This window comes from Melospiza melodia, chromosome 11 (genome assembly GCF_035770615.1).
Source record: "Melospiza melodia melodia isolate bMelMel2 chromosome 11, bMelMel2.pri, whole genome shotgun sequence".
In the NCBI taxonomy this organism is placed as follows: Eukaryota; Metazoa; Chordata; class Aves; order Passeriformes; family Passerellidae; genus Melospiza; species Melospiza melodia.
The window spans coordinates 20039558-20064709 of NC_086204.1; the positions used below are offsets into that span (position 1 = coordinate 20039558).

The following is a 25152-nucleotide window of genomic DNA, read 5'->3' on the forward strand; positions in this document are numbered from 1 at the left end:
TCATTGTTTATGAGCTATACCATATGTACACAAAATTAATGTGCTTTCCTCTACAGTTTTGTCCAAAACTACACCAAGCAATGCTGTTAGGATACATTGCTTTCCTTAAGAAATACTGCTTGCATTGTGAATTTCTAAACACACAATACAGTAAATACTGGTAATTGTTAAACAGAATTGTATTGGATGAGAGTGTTCTTGTCTTGTCCCATTCCCTTTTCTGTTCTAGGACCATCTGACACTTAAATACTAGATTTGGGAGAATTTATGAATTTATGTTCTTGTTTTCCCCTTCTTCACTGAAAATGAAAAATGCCTCTTGAAACAATTTTCTCCATTTGTTATTTTCAGCATTTCTAAGTAATGTGTAAAAGGTTTGATTCCATATTTAAAATTTGTAGTCTTCACATCATATGACAGTTGAAAGGATTTGTATAATCTGGAATTTGGGTCGATGAAAAAGGGAAGATGTACCATTAGCACAAATGTGAGATGAATCTATTAATTAGCAAGGCTATTATGACAGATATGTGGCAATATGGAGTTTGACATATTGAACTTATAAAGATTAAATTAATAGAAGGGTAAGACTGAACAGAGTTCTCCTAAAAATTATTTTGAGATGCTGGGCAGGTCAAGTACTCCTACATTTCACCCTGAAATGTGAAATACAGCCATTCTTAAATAGGATGTTTTAAACTTACCTTTGAGTCTGACTTTACTTAAATCTGATCTGAGTGGAGATCCATCTCACCAGCTGAAACAGCCTTCCAGTACCTCAGATGAGATTCCTGATGGAGTTAGGCTTTTGTTGTCAGAAGTCATAAAGAAGTAGGAGAGGCCCCACCTGAAATAAGGAAAATAAGAAAAAATATTTTTGCTTTAAGGACTGGAACAGGTTGCCCAGAGAAGTTGTGGAATATCTGTACTCAGTGTTTTGCAAGACTCAGCTGGATAATATTCCGTGAAACAAAATCTCAATTTACGCCTTATGTTCATTTTAATGGGAGGTTGGATAGAATTGCCTCCCAAAGGCTTTTCCAGCTGGAATGATTTTATGATTCTGATTCAGAAATTTTGTTTTATTTCATTTTTACTAATAACTGTAAGTATTTTTTAGTGGTGTGCTTTATTTTTTTAATTCCTTGCTAAATTAGAATTGCAGTTCTGTTTTGTCATATATGAGAGATTTGTTTTTTCTTTAAGCAACAACTGAGTAAGCAAATGCAATTTTAATCGTTTACTTCTTAGTCTGTGAAACCATGTAACTGGAAACTGTGGGATATTAAAAATGCAGTTTCGTAACTTTAACTTGAACAGTAAAATGTAAATAATAATATCAATACATTATAATATTTGTACAATACATAAAAATAGTGTATTTTAGTAACTAGTGCCTAACTGGGACATTCCAGCCTTACATAAGGCATAAATATGAGCAATACTCACACAAGTACTAAAGCCAGAACAACCACAAATACCAAGTCAGCTACTTTGTAGCTGAGATGGAAAAATTTAGTGCACTAAAGCACAGAAAGCACAGAAAGAAGCAGTATGAATACATTGAATTTATATTCAGTTTGACGTTGGTAACATTTGTGACAATACATTCTTCACATTTGCTCTGTCTCTAGGTGTTTTTGAATATTTTTTTTGACTGTTTTGTTTACATTTTTTTGAAGGTTTCCCAGTGAGTGGATCACAATGAACATACTTTAGGGACTTGCCATAGTATGGCTGCTTCTCGATCTACTCGTGTTACAAGATCTACAGTGGGTTTAAATGGTTTGGATGAAAATTTTTGTGGTAGAACATTAAGGAACCGCAGTATTGCTCATCCAGAGGAGGTCTCAGCCCATCCTCAGATCCGATCCAGGTCACCAAAGAAGAGGCCAGAGTCTGTGCAAACTCACAAGGGCAGCAACGGTGGCAGAACTACTGATTTGAAACAGCAGAGTGCTCGGGAGTCATGGGTGAGCCCTAGAAAGAGAGGGCTGTCCACTTCGGAGAAAGATAATGGTGATAAACAAACTGTGGAAAATAGTGAAAAAAAGCAAGCAGAACCTGTTTCACCAGTTTTGAAAAGAATTAAACGCTGCCTACGTTCAGAGGCACCCAACAGTTCTGAGGAAGACTTGCCCACTAAGGCAGAGAAGGAGCCATTGGAGCATAAAAGCTTGGTGTCGGACAATGATGCAGCCTCCACGGGGACTAAGCGAGCTTGTCGATGTCTTATATTGGATGATTGTGAGAAAAGGGAAGTTAAAAAGGTGAATGTCTGTGCAGAAGGGTTTAATAATTCTGCAGTGGTTGAGGAGGTTGCAGGTTATCAGACTGTCAATGGAGTTGGTGAGAGAGACTCAAATTCTCTTAACTGTGATGACTGTCAGGTTGATGGGAGCGCTAAGCAGAACAGTGCTGGTTCCCATACGCCCAAGGACAAAACAGTAGCAGAAAATGGAAACTCATTTGCCCATTCTTCGTTGCTGCTTAATAGCAGCAAAGAGGACAGTGTTGTAGACCATTATGTGCCTTGCACAAACTCTCAAGAACAGGTAAAGTTAGAGGACCACAAACCAATAAATGACTGTTTGCCTGAGGAGCATGCTAATCAGGCATTTGAGCCAGCTACAGCGTCCTTTTCTGAAATCCAGTCATCTTTGTTAAGGGATTCGGAGGAGGAGGTGGATGTTGTAGGAGATAGCAGTGCCTCTAAGGAACCGTGTGCTGAAAACACCAATAGCAACCTGAATACTCACCAAGACAGTGCATCAATCTCAGGTGAACCTGAACCACATTCTTCAGTGCTGAACTGTGTTTCGGCTCAGATGACAAATATGTTGGAACTCCAAGAACACAGATACACGTTGAGAACTTCACCACGAAGGGCTGCCCCTGCCAGAAGTAGCCCTCCTAAAAATAACTCTCCTTGCAGAGAAAACGGACAGGTTGAGGAAAATAATCTTAGTCCTACTGAAAAGAATGTACCTGTAGGTATTAATAATATCAATGGATCTCCCAAAAAGTCTGAAGAAATCAAACAGAATGAAAAAGAGAGAAATAGTAATACAGGGGATCATGGGAGTGATGGACTAAGAAAGCCACTTTCTGAGTCTAGGCTTGTTGCTGGATTTGTACCATCTGCCAAAGAGAGTGCCAACATCCACACTGCAGAGGAGGATGAGGAAGAGCCTGATGTGTATTACTTTGAATCAGATCATGTGGCATTGAAACACAACAAAGAGTATGTGTAACTATGGTAACCATGAATTCTGCTTTTGTTTCTTACAAAAAGTTAATATTATTACAAAAATTATTAAGTATTTAACATAGTTCCACAAAAATTTAAGTGCTTTATAATTTTCATACTCTTCAGTCTTCATTTTTCTTGTTTCTACCTCAAACGAAATTAAACTCTATTTAATATGCAGTATGGTACAGCAATGTGGTTTATACATTTCTAGCAATCAGGATTCTTGAGACAGAACTTGGGTTTTTTGAGTTTCTTTGGGTATTTGTTTCTTTAAAAATGCATCTGCTATTTATTTTCTCTTAAGAACTAGCTAGAAGGAAAAACAAAGGAATTACAACCTTTAATTAGATTTCAGTAATTTATCAGCATATCCAATGGACACTGCAGATAAAGCTTATACAATTGTCATTCTGCTGTACATAAAAAAGTTAGATACTTTTTTCATGTCATGGGAGACAACTCAGCATTATTGCGTTCAGGAAGAGGAATTTAACAAATGCAGCAACTTTCTCCAGAGTTAAATTGTGTCTACATTGCTATTTATATTAATTACATGTCAATATAGGAATATAATTATTGTTATTATTGTTCTTTTTATGCTCTGAGTCATTTTGATGTTAATCATCTGAATGTCTGTGAGTAGTACTGTGGTAACCATGCCCTGTGGTAAATGTGCAAGAGCTTTTTAAACAAAGGGGAGATTCACTGAAGAAAGTTTCCATGGAGAAAATTTGTCTTCAGGTAGTAGATCAGGACACAGTTTTTTATTTCAGTCTTTGTAATGCTGTTTTGACTCCTGTGTTTTGCTCTTTAGTAGGTGTTCTGTATTTTGTTGTGAGTTCTGAAAGGCCAAGTGCAGATGAGCTTCTGTTTGCTTCGTGTGTGAAGGGTTGAAGCCCTGGTAGTAGTTCAGTGTAAATGTTCACAGCACACTTACTGTGACTGTGGGGCACAAATCACAGGTGATTGTTTAATCCAGTATGACTGGGTTTTTGATATTAAAGTTGCATTGTTTATATAGTAATATTTTATTTGGTATTGGATATGGATAAATAATTTTAATCAGAAAATTTTGAATTCAATCATGGGTTAGACAAACTATGATTTCAAAATAATGATCAAATATTTGCAGCTTCAGCCATCAGTCCAAAGTGGGCACTTTCCCAGTAGATTGAAAGAAAATTACAAATGGGGAAAATAGACTGTTGTCTTTTGACTCTCTTAGGATGATTTTGGATCTGTATGAAATATTACTTCATCAGAGATGAAGTACACAGATTCATTAGTAATGTGGTTTGGTGTAGGGAGTCATATTTATTATAAATACTATAAAAATAGCAGAAGTTTTTTCTATTCTTAAACACAGATCTGAATTGTCCTTGGAAATTCCAGGTGTGTGCCCTACTGTTAGCTTTTGAACATACCCAGTTGTGAAGAAATGGTTAGTGGTTGTTCAGATTGGCAGCCTGTCTGTGAGACCTTGTTGGGGAGCTTTTGAAATTGCAAGTAGGCCTTGGTAGCTTGCAACTAACTTGCTGCCTGAATGCAGAATTCCAAAAGTGGTTATTGTTTTTATTCTGTATTGTGTTTCTACTTTCCCAAAGGGAAGCATGCTACTGAGGGGGGAAGGGAGTGTTAGCCTTATCTTTTCTTCATTTAAAAAAAAAAAATTGATAGAACTGGTAAACTACAGCCATCCTTTTTAGTTGTTTACATTTATAAGAAAATAAGCCTGGTATATTGATGGTTCTGCATGGTAATAGGATCCTTCTAAAGAACTGAAGTCAGTATTTTCACATATGAGTGCAGTTGTCATTTATCCAGAATTTCATGCTTCAAGAGTAAATCAAGTGCACTGCACTATGTCCTCTATGTCCAGTTTTAAAAATAGCAAAGTTCATTAGAGGATGCTCTTAATTCATGTGTAACAGTTTTTGAATAGTGTCTTAATTATACCCTTGTTTAATCATTTGGTACTTATTTTGAAAAGTATTAAAGTAAAAAACTAAAAAAGAAAAACCAAACTCTGCCAGTTTATCTGAAATGTATTCCCTGATGGGTCAGATGCAAAACATTCCAGGGTTCCTATTAATGCTATTAATGCAGGTTCAGCTGGAGGTAAAGGATATTCACTTTGCTTGTGGTAGTTCTGGCTAAGCCAGATGTTCTGGTGTTCTGCATGTCGCATCTTCAGATGGTAAGGTTTTGGTTTTCTGCCCTTCATCACTTTGGGATTATTATGGGTGATATTTTGTCTGATTTATGTTTCTGTTCTCTTTGAAAAGCCAGTTCAGACATGAGCATCTTGGCTAGGTTGAGGAGGCAGATTTCTCCAGGATGGCATTAGTATAATTCTTCAGATGTTCCATGGCAAAATAAAAAATATATTCCTCTGTGTCATAGATAGTACTTTATATGGCTGTAAATTTATACTATTTCTTGTTACATTACATAGCTTGGTGACATATGTATTCATACAGTTCGTTTTCACTCTGCACAAAATTATTGTGACATTGAGGAAATATGAATATACTGATATATTTAAGAGCTATTGATAAGACTTGCTATAAGAAAAAAACCCCTAAATGTAAACTGTTGTATTTCTGTATGTATTTTGATGCTTTTTGAATATTAATATGTTTAAGCAATATTCATATATTAATGTTTCTGGGAAAACTGGATGATATAATAGGAAAAATAACTATCACAGATTATGAAATACTATTTCTCAGAGAGAAGGTTGAAATGATGGATGTTCTCACAACTTCTTTATTAAAATAGATCTGTTCTACAAAGAGATGAGATCTCTAAGCAGAAATTTTATCACAACATAGACATTTTTGTAGATAACAGACTGATCTGGGGGTTGTATAGTTGTGAAGTGTTGTTAATGTTGTCTGTTGCTACACACATAATTGGAATTTTTGTGTATTGTAACTGCTCTCAGAAAAGTATGGTTTAGTGTATATTTGAGAATTTTGCTTCTGTGTTCTAGCTCAGAAATGTTTGCCTTTTCTCCTGAGATACTTTCATCAAGACTGAACTTCCTGATGTAAAACTTTCTACACTGCTGAATTTTATAAGCTGTGCTTAGTATTTTGCATATGTCTTTCCTCAGGCATTTCTCATATCTCTTTGCTGTATCTTTTTATGCTGTAATTCTATCTCACACTGCAGCAGCTTACTTTCATTTTCTGTCTGCTGCAGCATTTTATTCCCAGTACTTTCTGCCTTTGCCCAATGTTTCATTTAGTGCCCTTTTTTGGTTTTTTGGTTTTGTTTTTTTTTTTTCTTCTTCTTCTGTTTCCTTTGGAGATTTGTAATGTTTGGCAGGTATTAGCTTGCACAAAGGCACAATCTGTGTTTGACTTTTAGTCCTGGGTTATAGATGAAATTGTGATTGAGGAATTGAGGTGTCACAAGCATATAATGCATTATAGAATGCATTTCTAGGACTCTATAAACTGCAGTTGGCCTTACAGAATCCACCTAGACCTGGAGCCAGATCACTGAAAAAGAAGCCTTAGGCATGAGCAGTTCCCTGCAGACATTTAATTCTAAGAGTTAGGACCTTGTTCAGTAGATAGGTATTTAATGCATCTTTATTACTTGATAATATTTAAAATTACAACAGCTGCACTGGCATTTAAAGTGAAGATAGATCAAATGAGGATTTTAATACATCTCTTAAAACCCAGTCTTGTAGATTCTTACCTATAATGGGTTGTACTGTTGCAGAGATCTTGGAAATACAGGCAACTGTGCAGGATCATTCAATAATCAGATTTACATATACTTAACAATTGATGATAATACTGTTTATGTCTTTGGATCCACCTTAAATATTATATGAATGTGAGAAAGAAAAACCTTTTTAGTATTTCCTGTGGTATAGGTTCTATATTTTACTCAGTCATAAACTTTCTGCCTACAGAATTCAAATTAAAACAGTTCTGTATAAAAGTTCATCTGACTGTACTTGAATTGGTAGAATAGGACTTGGTGCACCTTGCCATACCAGTATATTGTAATCACAGAATCATATTTTTTAATTACATAAGCTATTCAGTACAAGCTACTTTGCAAGAGGTGATGCCTTGGGCATGTGCTGCATCAGCTTTTTGCTGCCTAGGAATGGGCACACTCTGGGAGCCATTAAATATCAGGTACATTTGTCACATTCGTTTTTCTGCCCTGAACAGAGGCATCTTGCTGGCAGCCACAGCATCATCCCAGTGAACAGCCCTGTCCTCACTTAAATAGTGCATCCTGTGGAAAGTAAAGCTTGATTTCTTTTGGATTTGTGTCCTTTACCCCTTGAACTCCTTCCTTATTTGTCTCCTTTTTCTGCCTGCATCTATGTAGGCACAGCAAGAGTCCTCTGTTGCAGCAGCCCACTCCTGGAAGAGAGTGTGAGCTCTCCAGTGCAGAGATGGTTCCTTGTTGGCTGCCTTGGTGTGGTACCTCTGGATCTGTGGGGTGATGGATTGATGGGGGAATGTGACAAGTAACAGCTGAATTCTGCTTGCCTGTCTCTTTTAGTGACAGTAGTTATGGCCTCACCTCCTTTCCAAGCTGCCTGGTTTTGGAGAATGCACAGGAATTCAGTTTGTCTTTCCAATTTCTTTGGTCAACATGGACCAAAAATCTTGGAGGGGAAGAATATGCAAATATTTTTAAAAATCCAGCCACAAACAATAAGAAACCTATTATTCTAATACAAGACAATGTAAAAAATTGTTTTTCTGCTTGTTCATTTGGAAGTGCTTAACATTTCTAAGAATGCTCATTAGTAAATTCATCTAAACTGGAAAATTAAGGATCAATAAATAATAAAAATGGTTTTGAGGTGTAGGAAATACCACTTGGAAACAAATAACAAATGCCATAGGAATCACAGTCCTGGTTTTTAAAAAAAGAGCAAGAAAGAAAGCCAAGGAAAGATGGGGCAGTAATGTATTGACCCAGCACAGCTGTGTGGAGAGTGAGGCTCTGCCTGTGGTTTTGGCTGCTCACATAAGGACACTTAAGCAGAAGCAGTAAATTGTGGTTATGCCAGTTATGTCAGTGTAAAGTTGTGTGGTGGAACAGGGAATAAATTAATGCTACCATAATTGCCTACTTGGTAGGGATCACTAAAATATTAGTAGGCATAATGATGCCACCAAGAAGACAAGAACCAAAGTGACTGCCATTTGCTTTGAAAATGGATTGTCTTTATTAGTCAGTTTTAACTAACCCAGCCTGGAATTGCTTCATGACTAATTTTATGTTTTTGTTCTGGTCTTTCGTGAAGTTTTAACAGCATTTCCAGCATGAACTGCAAAACTGACCAGCAGTATCTTTTGAAAATAAATTGCACAAGTACTGCATATTGTACTAGCTGTTTTCAGTCAGCAGGGAGTCCTGATCAATCCAGTTGTTCCTTTGGTACAACAATTCATGCATTTGAGACTTAAAAAGCTCCTTCTTTTTGGTTTCCTTAAAACTTTGTTCTTGGTAGGAATAGCCAACTGATTTTTCATTTTTTGTTATTGCACATCTTTATTTTGCTTTGGATAGCTCAAAGTAAAAACGTTGCTGCTGTTTTGTATAGCAGTCTTTGAAAGTTTCATGCTTCCTAAGCCAAGGACCAGCTGTGTTAGTCCATGGTTTATTACAGTGAGTACTAATAGCACTACATATTTTATTAATTTTCTTCCTTATTTCTAACTTTTTTTGCACTTGTTCCACCAAAAAATATTGATGAATAATGCTTTGTATTGCTGTTAGAAATTCAGCCACTCATGATTGTAGATCTTTTTCTTGTAATTTATTTCTAATATTCAGATATCACTGTAACAGATACTTGAGGGGAATTTGTTAATTTGTTCCTATAGCAAGAACATACACCTGAATAATTGAGTGTATGTGTGTGTCTTGTTTGGGTGACAACCTGCAGAAACTAATTTAGAGTGAGTTGAAGGAGTTCAATAATCAGTGTTGTCAGCTTTCTCTGCTTGTTTTACCAGAGGAGTTCTGTGCAGTTGGGTCATTTTCAAGGGAACATGGATCACTCTTACTTTGTCTCTGGAATAAAGCTCCTTCTGATTGTTTGCTTTCCCCAGCATCTTTCTAGAGAGGAATATCCAAGTGGGCATGCTATAGGAATCTGATATTTTCCCTCAGTAAAGGAACTGAGACCATTCTCATTAAAGATGATGAGAGGGAAGGAGAAAAAGTTTGGAGTGTGCTGTCAGTCTGTCTTTGTGCCATTTGTGAAGAAAACAATTTCTGTCATTATCTCATGTCAGTTCAAGCCTGGAAAATAGAGGAATGACAGGGACCTGTATCTTCTTTCCTACTGAATGTCACTGTCCTGCAGGCAGATGGTTTAGAGTGCTGTCAATATCAAACAGCTGTATTAAACTGTGTTAACTGGGAGAGGACTGATGGGTGCTGTTTTGTTGACAAGACTAAAACAAGTTGTGTTTTTTTAGAGGCACAGAGACCTAAATTGCTACTAAAATTTTTGAAAGTTGCTGGAAATGTGAGTATTTGATAAGGGTGCTTTTGTGCAGCTAAAATGAAATCCTGCTAAGTGTGTTGGACAGGACTTGATGAGAATGAGGCCTCTAGAAATATATGAGTGTGTGTTCTCTTTATGGGGAAGAGTTAGAAATTTCACAAAGAAGGGGACATCACAAGTTAATGACCAATAAAATACTTTTCAGGTGGTTGAAACACAAAATCTGAAGCTGTTGAAAGAAAGGTAAAATTTGAGTGGAAAATGGGTTTTTTGCATCCAGGTAAATTACTGCAGTACAATTTACTTTTTTGCCTTAGGATTTGTTGGGTTTTAACAAATGTCCTTTAAAATGTGCTTTTTGGGTTAATTCTGTTTTGTTTTAAATAGGTGTGAGGCTGACATTCAGAAATAGTGCTTTGTGTTCTGTTCTTGGCTCAGTAGACTTGAAGAAGCCATATAATATGTACTTTAGTTGTTTAATGTATAACACAGAGATGCAGTTTAATTATTTACTTACCTTTGAACTACTTTAAGATGTCTGAAGTATGAATATTAAATATGCATGGTGAAAGTGCAGTAAATGACAGTATGTGTAAAGAAGTTAAGCTAGAGTAGAAAGCAGTTTAATAAGGAGTTGCAGAAAAGCCTGTAAGTAGATTACCTTGGCCTTATAGTGTCTAAGCATTAGGTAGGTAAAAATCCACCATGTGCTGCTTCCTCCAGGCATGGGTGCTTTTACAAGCCCTGACAGGGGTTGATATATGTATGCTCTTATTGATTATACCCTTAAACTCTTCTGTTTCTGAAGGGAGATCAAAGAAGGGCCATTCTGCATCAGTCTCTTGTGCTTTCTAATTGCTGTTGTGCTCTATACGTCCAGCATTGAATCCCAGGCTCTTCCAGAGTGCAGTTAGAGATTTTTTAAAATCTTAGTTACGCGTCAGAATAATTTGCAAGAAACCCTGCAGTGTCAAAATTACTGTATTTTAATTACTGTGTTGTGACACTGGCAAAGATTTCAGGCCAGGCTTAGGAGCTGGGAGCATTTTCTGTTATTTCTGAGCTCAAACAAAATAAGCCCAAATGAAAAACCATACTTCTTTGAAATGACAGGGTTGTGTTTGATCTGATTCACAGGTTTCTCCAAGGAGCCAGTTTCTTTAAGTACAGCTCCTTGGGTGACTTGGAAATTCTAAGTGCAATAATGTTTCCTTCTTCCTACATAATTTACAGTCTTTACATTTTTAATATGCAATACTTTCTCTTGGTATCTAATGAAGGATGCCAAAATTTTTTTGAACTTGCTGTTAGTAGACTAGAGTAATAAATGACCTGGGTTGAGCAGGTTGTAATCTGTACTTTGCCAGCAGATGGCAATGAAACAAAGACTTGCTCAAATCCTCCTGGTGACTAACAACCAGTTTTGTGTCAGAGCTCTTGGAAATACAAAATAACAAGGATTTTATATATATGTATATATTAGCTGTGTTTTATTAGATGTACACCCTCATGTAAAACAGTTCCTACCTGCACAGGAACTACTGACTACTTCTAAATTACAGTACTCATTTTTAGTGTCAGAGCCCCCCAGAATTGATGGTACTGTGCATTTTAACATACTGTGAGCTATATAACTGGAGAAGTGCAGTTAGTTTTGGGAGTGGAAATTGATGACCACCAGCTACACAGCATTTTAGAAGTCAAGAGGATAAATAACTTCTTTTTAATTAGGCATCAAAGTACATATCTTTGCAAGGTATTGAGTGATATAAGGCAAGTGTAGCTGCCAAAGTACTTTCAACTGACTTTGGATATTGATTTAGAGTTGTTTGTTTTTTTATTGGTGTGAACATTATCGACAGCCACTTTATTTTCCCCACTAATTTGATTTAGCTACCTAAAAGATAAAATCTTTTAGGTAGCTAAATCAGTTGCTCACATCCCTCATTCAGCTGAGGATGGTCTTCTCTTCAAGGGAGAGGAAACCTGCAGAAAGCATGGAGAGACTGTGACTGACAGACTCTTACTGTAGAAATGAAATTATTTCTTTCAAAATCTGAATGATGTGGCCCCTTTTATAGGTCAGTGCCAAGTTATTTAGTATAGAAAAAAAGAGTTAGCTTAAGAAACATGCAATTGTTAAGGCAGATTGATTCCATATTCATATAGTGTTTTCTAAAGGTTGCTGTTAGGTACTGACACAGAGAAACTAAAATCTGTGACTCTGATGGGAAATGTAAATGCTATTAGAAGGGAAAGAATGGAGGGGAGAGGCATTTTGAAAGTTAGATCTCAGCAAACTGGATCAGAATGGAAGTAGGTCTCACTAAGGCAATAGCTGTGCTGTTCTCAAGCTTTGTCACAGACAAGAGAGGAGGCTGCTGTGTCCCTAATCACTGTTAGAACAAGATTCATGGAAATTAATTGTGTAAGAACTAATTGCTTACAGCATGACTTCCAGAAATCTGGCTCTGCTCTGTGATAATGACTTCATGGAGCAGTCCAAAAGAGTGGAACACTTGTCACTGCAAAAGAAAAACTGAATCAGCAGGAATTTCTGCTGATCACTGTCAATCTGTAAGAAGCAGCTTTCCTTTTTGAAATATCAGTCCCTCAAACCCTATGTTAATCAAGGTTTTTCAGCAGAGATTCTGAAGCTGTTTTGTGCTGTGGGGAATGATTCAAGTGTTCATCCAGAAGCTTCCTGGCAATTAACATGATGTAAGAACTTGCAAGAGTGTTTCCATACTGGGATTGTGGAAACAGAATCACATTCTCTGGAGTGAAAGTTTTCCTGCAAAGAAAACTGCTTTGGGTTCTGTATGTGCTAACAAGTTAGTATTTAGCACTGAGGAAAGTGTAACTTCAGTCAGAGGAAGGGACCTGTCTGTGAGTTTACTCAAAACTGTTTGGTTTTGGCAAATTTTATGGGATAATTTTCCTTGGTAATTCCTGACAGGTCTTTCAGAGAAAATGATGGAACTGTAGAGGTGGTTGCTCTTTGAGTGCCTCATCAAGGGTGGAGCTGGTTTGCAGCAGATTAATGAGCTACTTTTTCTTTTAATGAAGACTTTTTCAGTTTTGGAGAATTTTAACACAACTGCAGGAGGTAGTTTGGATCAGAATTGTGCTTGCTTACAAAGAGTCTGGAAAGATAGAGAGTAGTATTGTTAGCCACTTTTCAGAATACTCCTGGAAATTATCAATTCACATGATCTCTTGCATAATGCAGCAGGAGCATTCTGGTAGCATTTGAGGCTAAGAAGCCAGAATTGACAGAGGCTTCAAGAAAGGGCCTGGGGTGTTCGTGTTTTTATGTAGCTCGCTGCTTTTTCAGAGAAATACTTGGCTTTGTTACAGTCATACAGGGTGAGAGAGCCTGTACAAACCTGTCGGAATAGCAATTGTTCAAAACTTAAAAGAACATTTGCAGACATACATCTCACTAAAAGGTCCTGTGGAAGTTGAAAGGGATGTGCAGTGGTTTGGGGAGAATGCAGTTCTGCAGCAAGTACCAGAACATGGAATGTGCAGGTTGTGTATTTCAGGACTAGTGTTTTCAGGTTTTTTTCCCAGGGCAGTGAAATATCACAAAATCCCTATTTTTGTGTATTTCAGTACTTCTGATACTCACTTGATAAAACTGCAGTCTTATTCTTGGGCTTACAGGATATATTAATGCATAAAAACTGAATATGGAAGTTAAAGTAAATAGCTCCAAGTTAATCCATGTCTTACTACAAAAAAATGCTGGGAAACCTTTTATTCTGAACAATTGGTTCAAAAACCCCTTTTCTCAAATTATAGTGCTACTCTGTAGCAACAGATCAGTATCATGTGATAATGTTGTTTGAATGATCCTGACATTCTTGTATTTTTACTTAATTCCACAAAGACCTCTTCAGTGAGGTCATGTGAATGTTTTAATGAGGGAAGTAACTGAAGTTGAATATTCTTGGATTTGTGTTATTTTTCCCCAAATGTAAATTCATCTCTTTCCATTCTGACTAAATTATTTAAGGCAACCTCATTAAGATTATTTCTTTCTTCCCTTTACACATGTGAATCATTATTAAATTATCACTTCATTTAAATCTCCAACATTTAGTTACATTTATTTCTGTGTATTTACATGTTTTAAATGAAATTATTACTTTTTTCAATTTCATTTAGAAAATCAATTGCTTAATACAATTTGAAGAAACGAAGTAAAATGGCTCAAGAAAGAGGAGTGAAATACCTGCCTTTTTTTAGATGCAGATTTGTGCAGCTGCTGAGCCTCTGTTACTGCAGCTCTGTTAGCACAAGTTTGGGCACCTGCTGATGGAAACATGCTTTTTGTTGTCCAGGGTAAATCCTCTCCCCAGGTATCCGTAAGCTGTTCTGTGTTGTTCCAGCTGCATCTGCTGGCATCCTGCCTGTTTGAATCCCCTGGAGCCTGCAGGGCTCACACGTGTGTGGGCAGGGTCTGGGTACAAACCTTCATCCACAGCCACTGAACAGCCCGAGCCCTGCTGCTGTCCCAGGCAGCTCTGATCTGTGTCACCACTTCTGTAAGCTGCTGCTGCTGCTCCTGGAGTTAGTTTTTCACCTGCTGAAAAATAGCCACATCACTTATCTTGCTTTATGCAGAGTTATTTTGATTAGAAGAAACTGGAGTACTTTCCCAGTAGTGAAAATATTCAATACTGTTCAATATTAATGGCCTAATAAACAAGCATTTTAGGTCTTGGTTCCATGAAAACCTGAATATATGCAGACAAATGTACATAGTAATAAATTCATAACAGAATGTTGTCCTATTGTTTTTAACCAAGCTCAGTATTTTAGTTTCAAACTTCAAAAACTATAGAAATGTTTTATAAATTTTTGTAAATGCTACATTTGAGTGGAAAGAAGATTACTTTCTCTCATGGAGAGGCAGCAGTTTAATGTCCAGGTAGAAACTTAAATATTTGAAGATGCAAATCCTGTCTTTTACCTTGAGACTGTTTACTTCTATCTACTTCAAGCCTTACCCAATTATTAGTGCAGTCAGTTGAAAAACTTGAATTACCTCAGTAAACTCTGGATCTTTTCTGTAGTATACATGAAATTTATTGTGCCAGGCTTGTCTTTGTTTTAACAATAAGGGAACAGAAAGAAAATATACTGAAATACTGTACTAGTGAACTGCTCTTACCTGATATTAGTATGTGTATTTTGTGCTGAAGTAAATTACAGTTGTAATATGAAATGTCAGAAAATACTGGCATGAAAAAAGTTAATACATAATAATTTGCAACAACAGGGGCCATGGGTAGCTATGGTATTTCAGAAACTGAAGTGGGCGACTGTTACTTTAAAGCTAATAAAAGGTATTAAATGTAGTTAACTTTTTTAAAGGCTGTGTTAAAATGTCCTATGGTTTCCAGAGTCTGAGTTAGCTTTCTGAAAACCAGTTTGGAATGCACCCATTACTGGGTACAGGCATGTCAGTCCCACCAGTGATGCTTGAACATGTCTGTGAAATAGACACTCCACATTGTCTGTGACTCTGGGGGGGCACGTTTGAGGGAACTCTGACATTTTCATTCAGCTTCTGTATTCTTAGGGGAATCTGGTTTGAATTTATTTTGCAAATTACTTTTTCCTTGATTTGTTGTTACAATTCAAAAATGATTCTCATATTCTGCTCTGAGATGGGGCTTCTATAAAATGCTGTGTTTATAGACCATTCCTGTCCAGTGTTTGGATGGTTCAGGGAAATGCTAAAATTCTGTGGTAGCCACTTCTATTGGGGTAGAAGGAAGCTGATGTTGAAGAGAAATTAGTTCATTTTGTTTGTGGTATTTTAACTTTGTAAGCAAAGTCTGTTGGTTACAGCTATTGAGAATATGAATATAGTATACCATATTGTTTCAGCTGCTGTAGAATTTACAGGTTTAAAGGAAGCCACTGGAGAGTTAAATATATATTTTCCCTTATGGGTTTATATAAATTCACGTAGTCTTAAAATTAATGTATTTTTACTTTAATTCAGTAAAAATGTTATGAAATGGTTCAGATAAGCTATGAAATCTGGTAGGTTCTGGCAGATAACCACGGCTAGGTGGGGGGTGTCACTTTTAAAGGCAATTGCAGTGAGATGTTTTCCTTTGTCTCTGTAGTTATCAGAGACTGTTACAGACGATTGCTGTACTCGAGGCTCAACGTACTCAAGCAGTTCAAGACCTTGAAAGTTTAGGCAGACACCAGAGAGAAGCACTGAAAGATCCTATTGGATTTGTGGAAAGACTCCAGAAGAAGGTATTTCTATGGACTTTTCCTAAGTCTTCCTTGGATTTTTTTTAATAACTAGTAATTCAGGCTCTGTAGAAATTGAAGAACATATATATATATATATATATATATACTTGCATAAAAATTATGAGCTTACAATCTTTTAACTGCTGAGCAAAAATAGCTCTTTACTTTCTTGCTAGATCTGTAAGACATAGGTCTTCAATGATTTTTATCAGCTATGCTTCCTTGCCTTCTTTTTGGTATGTAGAAATGAAATTGTTAAATTTTGAATTATAGTGTAGCTAATTTAAGACAACTTGAAGTCTACACATGACTGGGAGTATCAGATCAAAAAATTCTCATCTTTCTCATTTGAGAAATGAAATGTTGTGCTTGGAATGAATTTGGTAGGGCATGTTTAAAGAGCAGGAGATGTAGCCTTTATTCCAAACTCCAAGTGAACACTAGAAAACATACCTGATAACAGATAACAGAATTTAATATTGTCTGATAGGGGAGAATCCATTCCTGTAAGGAAACATTTTGTTTTCAAGCTTTAAAACCCCTGTAGTAACAGGAGTACTGAAGAAAAGTTTTCAGTTTGAATCCTGTATCGCTGCAGCATCTACCACTGGCAAACACATGACCTTCTAGTGTGATAGCAACATATATTTCAGTGAAGAATGAAGTTATGGTTCTCTTTTCCTTGGTCTGTAGATACCTAGGGCATAAGTAAGCCCCTTGGTTTCAGTAGTTGTCTTTCTTTTAAGTTTTGAGATTAGTTAATGGCATAAATGAGGTAAGAATGTTGCATTTGCTAGTCTTTTATGGGGAGATACTAAGGTCACTTTCAAGTATTCTGGTGTACTTCTGTCCAAAAAGGACCAAAGGAATAATAGTCTTGCAGTTGACCTTTAAATCAAGAGGTGAGCTTTGCAACAGTTTTGTTCTAGGCAGAAGACAGCAAAATCAGTGCAAAATAGGCATAAATTTCTCTGATGGGAGGAGTTGAGCTATCAGGTGATAAAACTCTGAATCTTTTGGGTTCCTAGGTTAAGAAAGGTGCACATTCTCAGCTAATGGTATGTTTAATAAAGGACAGTCAGAAACAGGTTATTGAAGTGTCAAACACCTGATTTCAGCTGTGAAATGCACTCCTTAAAGTTTTATGCTCAATAAGCCATCATTGACCGTGCCGCTGCATATTTTATATGCACTGTTGTGTATAATTCTTGAAAGATCTCATCTTCTCTATAAAAAAAACTGTGCTGCATGGCAGTTCAGAAATTCTGATTTTCCATTCTTCTGTCAAATAAAAAGCAGCAATGGGTTTTGGAGCATTTCGATATTTGTAGGTTTTAGTTTGGATATAAAGTGATTGCATTAAATATTGCTTTTTACTTTTCATTCTTATTTTTTCAGGTTGATATGGGTCTTCCATTTCCTCAGAGAGTTGTTCAGCTCCCTGAGATTGCCTGGGACCAATACACCACTAGCCTTGGAAACTTCGAGAGAGAGTTCAAAAACCGAAAACGTAACAGTAGGAGAGTGAAGCTGATTTTTGACAAAGGTAAAAGAAAGTGAGCTTCTGTTACAAGGAGGAAATGACCAGTGTGGGAGTTCAATAATTCTCCCTTTGTGTTGCTCACAGTAGGTATCCCTGCAAGACCAAAAAGTCCTTTGGATCCCAAGAAGGATGGAGAGTCTGTTTCGTACTCTGTCTTGCCTTTAAGTGATGGTCCAGAAGGTTCCACAAACAGTCGTCCACAGGTAGTTGCTCAAAAGGAAAGAAAAGAAGTTGCAAAATAGTAAATTTAATTTGTTTTTCCTCTTTTGAGTATGAAGTGTGTCTTAGCTGTTACTTCAAATTTTCAAGTTGGTGATGACATGCCATTCCTTTACTCAAATCTTGGAACTAAACTTTGATTTCGACAAATTTTGTTTTGAAGTCTCATGCTTTGGTTTGGTTTTGGTTTAACTTAAGTAGGAAGAGGGTTCAAATCAGTTATCCCAGCTATAATTTTTCTAAACAGATATTCCATTTTATGTCCTGTATTTGAGCAGATGATAAGAGGGCGACTTTGTGATGAGACCAAACCTGAAACTTTTAACCAGCTGTGGACTGTAGAGGAACAGGTAACAGGAAACTCTTTAATTTTGTAGCTGTGGCAACATACATCAGCATAAAAGCAAATTGTGTGTTAATGTTTATAGCACTTGGGAGATCAGAAACATGTATTTAGATATTTGACAGCTCATAACTGTACTTGGAAAAATGTATTTATTCCTTTTTGCTGTTGATTTAGAAAAAACTGGAGCAATTGCTTTTGAAGTATCCACCAGAGGAGGTGGAGTCCCGACGGTGGCAGAAGATAGCAGATGAGCTGGGAAATAGAACAGCAAAGCAGGTAACATGTGAAACACTTCCAGAAGTGATCCCTTATCTTCACTTTTTTTTTTTTTTTTTTTGATATCACTACAGAAAATTCAGTGTATTTTCAGTAATCACTTCATTTTAAGAATGTAGCAGCAGGGCCTGCATTTCACCAATAACAATGGATCTCAAATACAGAATGTGAAATGTGCCCCAAAGCCAAACCTAATTGTTCATTAGATCTTGACAGCATGAATTTAATTCTATACAGCAAGTGCAGTGACACCAGCTGTGCTCAGACTGAGTTACACTGTAGTGCCTAAATTCCTGCACCTCAGTACTCTAGAATGGGCAGACATGTAAATATCACAGACAGAAGAAGGACATAGATGAGGAGACACCAAGTATTTCTGCATCTAACTTGTGGGAATTTTTCCCCTAAGATTTCTCCATTTTGACCAGAAGTAAAAAATGCTGATGTTCTGTGTTTACAGTATTTTAATTTCATTTATTTCATTTGTATATTTCAGATAAAAATATAATTCAGTACTTCAGTATACTGGATTTCCTAATTTCTGATCTTATCTATATTTCTCCACATGAAAAAATAGACATGCTGATTTCATAATGGAAACCTACTTTCTGTGTGCTAACCAAGGATAATGTATTTGGCATTGCTAAGAAGGAGTTTAGCTGCAACTGGAAGTAAACTAGTACTAAAGTTCTTTCTAGCACAGTTTTTGCAAGATCTTCTTTGTATTTTTAAAGAAGGGTAATTTTTTTCTCTGAAAGCTGTCAAAGTGTCTGGAAATAGCACAAATGCAGCACTGCAAGATAGGTACCAGTTAGAGTAGCTGTTGCAAAGGAGAATCCAGAGGAATTCTTTTCTTCTTATTCTGAATCAATGTAGCAACCCTGGCAAAACTTTGAAGATCAGTTGCATTTCATTTGACACTGAGTTGTTGCATGTTGGTTTTTTCTAGGTTGCCAGTAGAGTGCAGAAATATTTTATTAAACTGACTAAAGCTGGTATTCCAGTTCCAGGAAGAACACCAAACTTATATTTATATTCCAAAAAGGTGAGTCAATATTACAGAATCCTGTGTTTCTGTTTGCATTTATGTGGAAATTGAGTTGGAATCAGTAATACTTTAATAGATTAATAAAGTTACTTAATGAGGTAATCCTTTTCTTTTGCCAGTAGCACTGTGGAGTAAATTGGATGTTAATTCTGGTTTCACAGTGGCAGCTCTTGGGAAGGTGAAGTGTTCAGACTGCAGCTGAACAGGCAGGGTAGAGTGATGGTCTTGGGGTACTTCTTCCTCATTTGTGAGTTTACCATAACTGGTCAGGAAGTGATAATGAAAACCCTGTTGGAAGAAGATAAGGAGCCCTATAATTCATATTGTACAGTAATCTCCTAGTTAGTAAAGCCATAGAAAATGATGTATAACTGAGCATGCTGAATTAGCTCAGGCCTAGGCTTAAGGCCAAAATGTCCATTAAAATACAAGCTTTTCTGATTTTGGAATGGATGAGAAAAGATATGGTCCCAAAAAATCTTAATTTACAGAAGCAAAGACTAAATTTCTGTGATCAGTCACATATTTTGATTTAAATGATCTTTAAGGTGCTCTTGGGTACTAATAAGGTCCATATAGAGTAAAAGAGAACAGTCTTAAGTTTCATGGATGTTTTATTTATTGGATTTAGGGGTGTTTTTTTTGTTACCTCGATATTTACAAAACTTCTTCAAAACCCTTTACAGTGGCATTTTGTGGAGTAACATACTGGTTTGCATCCAGGTATCCATGATGTTTTCTGATAAATCATAAACTTTCCATTGATTCTACAGAAAGGCAAATTTGCAGATTTAGTTCTTTGCAAGGTTAGAAACAAAAGTTGCTGTCCATGGGTTGATACCAAGATTACCACAGCTGGTGTGTAATGATTAAAGTGTTACACACCCTTAGCTGTCTCCAGGTAATCTCTGAAGTTACTGCAAACAGTGAGTGCTTGTATTGGAGCCTTTCCAGTTTGCCATCCATCATGGTAATACCATTTTACTTTCACCAGGGTTTAATCTACTATTGTGCTCTGTAAACAGAGGCATGACTGTCTGCCACCTTGTCTGTTGGAAAAGTGCTTTCTGGCAGAAGAACCAAAAAACCAGCTGGAAACAGTGATACCTTAAATACTGTGGAGATTCATCTGTCAGAAATCCAGATTACATCAGTGGTTGGGGTTAATTTCTGTAGTATAGTAATACTGTGTGGCTGATTTCAACAGGCATTGAAAATTTAGTTCTGGAAATTATAGTTGTTTGAGTTCTTTATGTCACTCTACCACTTACAATTACCTTGGTCAAACCTTTTGTTCTTTCCTGTTAATTTTGTTTGGAAAGACCATCATTACAGAATGTGTGTAATGTTCTCAGGCAGCAGATCACTGTATTTCATAAACATTGGGAGTACTTAATCAGTTGATGTGGGACATTTTAACTGTATTTTTCACTAATTTGAATAGTAATTGCACTGTGGGCAAACCCAGTATAATCAAGAGCAAAACATATTTTGTGTAAAATTCTTAACACTCTCACATTGCAAGAGTAATAGTCCCATCACACAGATTTTTCTTAGGCTTCTATCTAGAAGATATCCAATACTTAGGTCAGTTTTTGCAGTGTGATTCACATCCTCATTGCCAGGTCATAAGAGTAAGGTCGTTCTGCCCTGGTTTCTACTAAGCAGCATCCCTGTGCTATATTTGTATCTTGTGTAAGAAATAAAGCAGATGAAAAAGTGAAACCAACAGTGTATGTGGAGAAGTTGAGCTCTCAGGCTGCTGATAGAGCTGTCTGCTTAGAGCACAGATTGACAGCACCATACCAGCTTAGTTGCTCCCAGGTCTCCAGTGGGGAAATAGTGTGGCAGAAAGGAAATGCAAGGGCTGTTGGAAGCCTGGGTCATGCCTGTCCTAATTTTGATATTGAGTAACTGTAACTGCAGTGGATCTGTTTTACTGCCAGTAATGGAAGTTTGAAACTGGATGCTAATACTTAAAGCACATACCTATGGGAAAATAAGAAACATAGATATCTTTCAGGTAAAGATTTGTGTCAAAAGGGATACTTCACAAGAAAATACTTGCATTTCTCCATGGGGATTGTTCAGGATGCTTATTTAAAATGGTTACTGGAGAGGTTAGAAACCTGTTCAGTTTTTGAACATCTTGTTGAAGTTCACTTTGTATATCTACTCATATGACATATGTCTCTTCTAACTAATGATACTGGAAATTAAGCAGGATGCATCAGTTTATTTTCCTGTACAACCATTACCTACTGCTGGTGAAAATAAAACTGGATCAGAGACTTAGGACTCTAGTATTCAGTTCTTCAATTATAGCTTATCATTTTCAATTTAATCCTTATATAATATCATTAGTGCACCTGCTTTTAAGCCTAATCTAGAGATATATTTCCCACAGGGAAAATGATCTCTAACTGTCTAAGTAATATTTTAGTTCATTCTTCACCAAAGGAAGATAATTCAAATCCTGAGTTCAATTTGTAGGTCACAGCACTGTCATGCTGGCAGTGCTGCAGTATAAGCATAGTCACACTTTTCCTTTCCTGACTCCAAATCTAGTATTGAATGCAGATCTGTTTTCTGTTAACAAAAAATGTAAATCACTGTGTCAGCTCAGTCTGAAATGTCATCTATACATGGATGTATTTTAGAAAGGTTTGAAATCTTAATGGAAATCATAAAAACACCAAAACTCAGGTAGTTGGTGATCATAAGGCAGAAAAATCCAACACAATAGATCTAGTACAGTAGTCTTAGAAGAAATTCTTGTTGTTTTTGCCCTGCAGTAGCTCTGCAGATCAGAGGTACCACCTTCCAGTTGTTACTACAGACTTCATCTCTTCCATTAAGACCAAACAGAGCTAATCTCAAACAGAGCTCTCCTCCTGGTACTTCTGTCTGCATAGATGCATTCCATCTAAATAATTGGTGTCATCTCTGCCTTTAGTTTTTAACTGTGCACAACTGTAAAATAAGGCTACATCCCTCTTTAGAGAAAAAGCTTGTACTGTAATATTACAGGTTTGTAACTGATGCAGGAACCTTTTGGGGTAAAAGCTCTTGCTAAAAAAGGAGAAAGTACTAACTATTGCAAGTATTCCTTTTACTTTAGCTGTATGGGCAGCTAGGCACTGTGTAAAACAATCCTCACTTTTATGATTGTTAGGAAAAACACTTTTCATGTTTACGTTTTTGAGTCACACTGTAGGGTTTTTTTAAGTAGAGGAATGTAAGTTTTGACATTAAATGTCAAACTGCTAGTCTGGAAAGCAGCTAAGTAAGGGGTTGAGTCAGTTTCATTCACCCCAAATTCTTCTTTTTGATATTTCATATTCTGTCACTGGGGAATAAGTAATAGGGGCTGAGTGCCTTTAAGTAACTTCTTTTAAAACTGTCATCATTCTACACCTTCAGACAGCATTAAAGTTGAAAGTTTCTAGATGTGCACTAATGGAGTAATTTATTTCATCTAATGTTTTTTATGTTCCTTTTTCTTGCAGTGGAAATGAGAACCTTTAGGGAGCAGTTCTTTCTAACTCTTAGAATCCTCTTTTTATTGCAATGAATTGCTTTCTCTCTCCTGCACTAGGACAATAGGTCTAGACTTGGTTTTTTTTCTAAGGCACAAGTACAAGAAGTTGATAAGTGTCAAGCTTGGACCTTTTGTCTCTTGGACCTGTGCAAAATTACTTCCTTGCTTAGTCTCACACACTGTTGGATGTTTTTTAATATTTTTGCTCTCTGGTCCTCAGTCTTCAAAACTATAACAGCCTTACTTTGTGTTTTAGTCTTGCTGTCAGTCTCACCTGTTTAGGTGGTTGGGGTTTTATGCTGCATTTTTACCAGAGTATTGCACTGTTCATTGGATTCCACTTGTTATGGGGGAGAAGAACTGCAGCTGTGATACAGAGATATAAATATAAGTAATTGGAAACATTATAGATTATTTAATGTGAAAGAATAAATTCCAGGCAGTTTTATCAATGAGGATTATTTACATAATAGCCAAGGAATGTTTTTAAAAATATACCATTTTTTCACTGTAGTCATCAAGTAGACGGCAGCATCCTTTAAATAAACATCTTTTCAAACCTTCAACTTTCATGACATCTCATGAACCTCCAGTTTATATGGATGAAGATGATGACAGATGCAGTTTTCACAGCCATATGGACACTGCAGCAGAAGAGGAAGTATCGGTATGTCATTTAATCAGTCAGAGAATGTCTTGCTGTCACTTTGACCTTGTTTAGTGTTTAATAGATAAGGCATCTTCACCATAAAATATCATCAAGGAAGTATTAAATTGTAATAAGATTTGTGAGCCATTTTGAATTATAAATACATTATTACTATAACAGCTTCTGACAGCAAAGAATTCAGACCAAATCAGGAAGGAAGTCTGTAAGTCATGAACAGTTTTGTCCTGAAATATCTTGAAGAAGTTCTAGTTGCATATTTTTAGTAAGTGATCTGGTATGAGAGAGATTTGAAAATCATGTAGATGATATAGTTGGGATTCTGGTTAAAAATGTGTTTTAGAAAGGTTACATAGAGCCCTGGTAAATTCAAATGCTATTGGCGTCACTTTTTTTTTTTTATCTTCTACTGGCTGAATTAATTATGAATTTTGTAAAATCCATTTCAAAGTGTGAACTAACAGAGTGAATTGGCAATCAGCAAGCATATTTATGTATTCTTCGAGGCACATTCTAGTAGACATCCTAACCCAGTGAATTGCTGCATCATGGAGTGTACTACTTTCCTAATTTATCCCATGTAATAATACAACAGGAATTTAGACATATGTTGTTCCCATTTCCACACAGAATCATAGAAGGCCTATGTCCTACTGCTTGGGAGCTGGGCAAGTTTCACAGCTGGTGTGAATCACTGTGGTTTTCCTGTTTTCCTTAGACTGAAGAACCTGACTAGTTAATTCCAATTTTTTTTTGTGAGCCTAGTGACATCCTGTGTGTGAAAACCTTGTTGCATAACACAAGTACTGAGGCCACCCACTATCAGTCCATTCATTTTTTTACTGACTTTTTTACCTGCACTGCATCGTTTTCCTTAAGTATTACATTTAATTATTTATTTCCTAGTCTTAAATCCCATCTGTGCTCATTTTCTGTGGTTTCTCTGTGATGGTCTTCCAGCTCATCCACAGCCATTCCTGATAACTTTGCATAATCCAATAAGAATCTTAAAAGACCCGGAAAGCAAAATGCATGTTAGAAGAGATACAATGCAGCCTCTTTTTGAGCTAATATGCTTTTATTTTGTATTGGTTTTGAATACATATTTTCTAATTGTTCTGAACAGTTTCCTGAAAAATTTTGGTTTTGCCATGATGCCCTAACTAATAATTAATGTGGGCACCATAGCAGTCATAATAGTGGTCATGTGCCACACGGTGACATGTTTTTAATTTGGCATAATCTTTTCTTCCTTCACTAGAGTAACATTTCCAGATAGATCCAGTTCTGGCTTTCAGTGAGGTAGAAAGACACAGGGGAGCTCAGTTACCAAAAAGGTCCCCACAATCAGTGCAAAATAATAGCAATTTGGAAGCAAAAAGGGATTGTAAACTATATTCAAAATGAAGGCTTCTATTCTAGTGTTACAAGTCAGATCTCTTAGTGACAGTCGTTGTCTTGGA

General features: G+C 36.5%; 1 protein-coding gene across 3 annotated transcripts in view; it reads left to right on the plus strand.

Annotated features, from left to right (window-relative positions):
• Positions 1-25152, plus strand: part of ZZZ3 (zinc finger ZZ-type containing 3) — a 55289-nt gene that overhangs the window by 24380 nt on the left and 5757 nt on the right. For 2 of the 3 annotated variants that reach the window (XM_063165878.1, XM_063165879.1), the window contains exons 3-10: positions 1683-3244; positions 15911-16049; positions 17448-17595; positions 17677-17795; positions 18090-18161; positions 18332-18433; positions 19383-19478; positions 23537-23689. In XM_063165878.1, coding sequence (XP_063021948.1) covers positions 1734-3244; positions 15911-16049; positions 17448-17595; positions 17677-17795; positions 18090-18161; positions 18332-18433; positions 19383-19478; positions 23537-23689 — 2340 coding nt within the window. In that variant the 5' untranslated portion in view covers positions 1683-1733. The remainder of the gene's footprint in view (positions 1-1682; positions 3245-15910; positions 16050-17447; positions 17596-17676; positions 17796-18089; positions 18162-18331; positions 18434-19382; positions 19479-23536; positions 23690-25152) is intronic. The other variant, XM_063165880.1, reaches the window with a different exon arrangement.